The sequence below is a fragment of the Mandrillus leucophaeus genome, unplaced genomic scaffold (assembly GCF_000951045.1).
Source record: "Mandrillus leucophaeus isolate KB7577 unplaced genomic scaffold, Mleu.le_1.0 Scaffold194, whole genome shotgun sequence".
In the NCBI taxonomy this organism is placed as follows: domain Eukaryota; kingdom Metazoa; phylum Chordata; class Mammalia; order Primates; family Cercopithecidae; genus Mandrillus; species Mandrillus leucophaeus.
In genome coordinates this window covers 499,053-501,597 of record NW_012101965.1, presented here as the reverse complement: position 1 = coordinate 501,597, position 2,545 = coordinate 499,053, and the positions used below count along the sequence as shown (strand labels likewise).

The 2,545-nt window shown below is 41.3% G+C and overlaps 1 protein-coding gene across 2 annotated transcripts in view; it reads left to right on the top strand.

Annotated features, from left to right (window-relative positions):
- ECT2L (epithelial cell transforming 2 like) overlaps positions 1 to 2,545 on the top strand; it is a 112,317-nt gene that overhangs the window by 64,500 nt on the left and 45,272 nt on the right. For both annotated transcript variants that reach the window (XM_011978411.1, XM_011978412.1), the window contains one exon: positions 1,106 to 1,198. In XM_011978411.1, coding sequence (XP_011833801.1) covers positions 1,106 to 1,198 — 93 coding nt within the window. The remainder of the gene's footprint in view (positions 1 to 1,105; positions 1,199 to 2,545) is intronic.

The window sequence follows — 2,545 nt, the reverse complement described above, 5'->3', positions numbered from 1 at the left end:
ATCCTTTGGCCACTTTTTGATGGGGTTGGGTTTTTTTTGTATTTTTTTTTCTTTTTTTCTTGTAAATTTGTTTAAGTTCCTTGTAGATTCTGGATATTAGCCCTTTGTCAGATGGATAGATTGCAAAAATTTTCTCCCATTCTGTAGGTTGCCTGTTCACCCTGATGATAGTTTCTTTTGCTCTGCAGAGGCGCTTTAGTTTAATTAGATCCCATTTGTCAATTCTGGCTTTTGTTGCAATTGCTTTTGGTGTGTTAGTCATGAAGTCTTTGCCCAGGGAAGGGGCTAAATTTTAACCATCATATTCCATCCTGTGTTTAACTTTTTAAAATCTGTCCTCTTACAATGAGACTTATCCTTTGAGTCAGACTATTTTAGAAAAAATATATAGATTTTTCTCTTTCTTTGGGCTGGGTATTCCAAATCTGAAAATAAGCCCCAGATCAAACTCCATGCCCTCTTTCTCCATCCTGTAGTTTAGTCCTCAGATTGTTTCGGCTTCAGTATTTAGGGGTGAACTATAAAGTGTTCATGGACTGTTCAATGGAGTGGTTTGAATGGAAGACGAGAACTGCTAGCGGCCTTTCTTGGCCATCTCTTTAGTGCCCGTACGTAATATTTAACTGCTCTGGATGAGTCTGTTCTTGCATTGCTATAAAGAAATACCTGAGGGTGGGTAATTTATAAAGAAAAGAAGTTTAATTACTTCGTGGTTCTCCGAGATGTATAGGAAGCATGCCACTGGCATCTGCTTGACGTCTGGTGAGGGCCTTGGGGAGCTTATAATCACGGCAGAGGGTGAAGGGGCAGCTGGTGTGTCACATGGCTAGAGCGGGAACAAGAGAGAGGGAGGAGGTGCCACACACTTTTAAACAACCAGATCTTGTGTGACCTCAGAGTGAGAGCTCACTCATCACTAAGGGGATGGCACTAGCCATTCATGAGGGATCTGCCCCCATGATCCAGATACCTCCTGCCAGGCCCCACCTCCAACGCTGGGGATTAGATTTCAACATGAGATTTGGAGGGAACAAATATCCAAGTTATATCATCTTCCATGGCAAAACATATGAGTAAACTAACAAAAGTATTTTTGACTATGCAGAGGCAGGAACTGAAGTTCTTTCCCAGCTGTCTCAACTAACTGGCACATTCTTTACGGCCCCCACTGGGATTGCAACTGGCTCTTACCAGCACAGTAAGTGTTATGGGAGCTGAGTGCCATGTCCAATAACACAAGCCAACTCCAGGATCATCAAAAGACAAAATCCAGTTAATAGTACTGGTATGGCTGATATCCATTACTCTCTTTCATTCCTCCCCTGAAGGAACGCTATTACTTCCCAAACTAGGTAATCTCACATCATTCAGTCATTTGCTTAGAAGAGAATTATTTATTGTACATATTTGCCCCAAACCATCATTTACAAAAACTCTGTTGAAAGCATAATCTTTAACAATTAAGCAAAGTTGCTGATCTAGAAAAATAATAAGTACAAAGAATAACTTTTCTTGGTAAAATATAGTCAATATGGTTTTATTTGGAAAAATAAATTGTAGCTGTGAAGAGATGGCAAAGAGGCTGGCTTAGTTTCCATTACAGTAGCATTATCTGAGAGGAAAAACAATCAGAGAAAATACACCTGAAAGCAAACTTTCATTTAGGTACTAAAGCTGCAAATTCAGATTAAAACGTAACATGGGCTGACCAACAAGAGAGTCAAATTGCTTTGTTACACTGACGCCAGTCATTTTCTGCTTTAAAACACCCTTGATTCCTATCAAGTAGGGCTGAGAGTGATGCAAACTATATAAAGCATTGCTTCTCTACTCCTAAATGCCAAGGGCCTTTTAGAACTTGGGAAAACTGGCACAATTGTGAAACTGGTAAGGGAAAAGATTCTTTATAGATAAAACAAAAGTGCATTGACCTAATATAGTTTTGAAGCAGAGGTCACTTGCTAATTTTAGTTAATATAGCAACGTCACCAAATGATAGCATATTTGGCTCTGTGGAGAGAGGAACTGGCCTAGCAGAGCGCAGCAGGCTGTGAACACTGTTGCTGGTAATAGGGAACAGGTTTTCTTTCTTTCTTTTTTTCTTTCTTTCTTTCTTTCCTTCTTTCTTTCTTTCTTTCTTTCTTTCTTTCTTCTTCTTCTTTTTTTTGAGACAGAGTCTTGCTGTGTCACCAGGCTGGAGTGCAATGGCATGGTCTCGATCTTGGCTCACTGCAACCTCTGCCTCCTGGGTTCAGGCGGTTCTCCTGCCTCAGCCTCCTGAGTAGCTGGGACTACAGGCGCCCGCCACCATGCCCGGCTAATTTTTGTATTTTTAGTGAAGATGGGGTTTCACCATGTTGGACTGGATGGTCTCGATCTCTTGACCTTGTGATCCACCCACTTTGGCCTCCCAAAGTGCTGGGATTACAGGCGTGACCCACCACATCTGGCTGGGAACAGGTTTTCTTCTTTTTCTCCTCCTCTGCCTTCCCTTCCTCCTATTCATCCTCCTTTTCCCTCTCTTGTTCTCATTCTTCTTATTTAA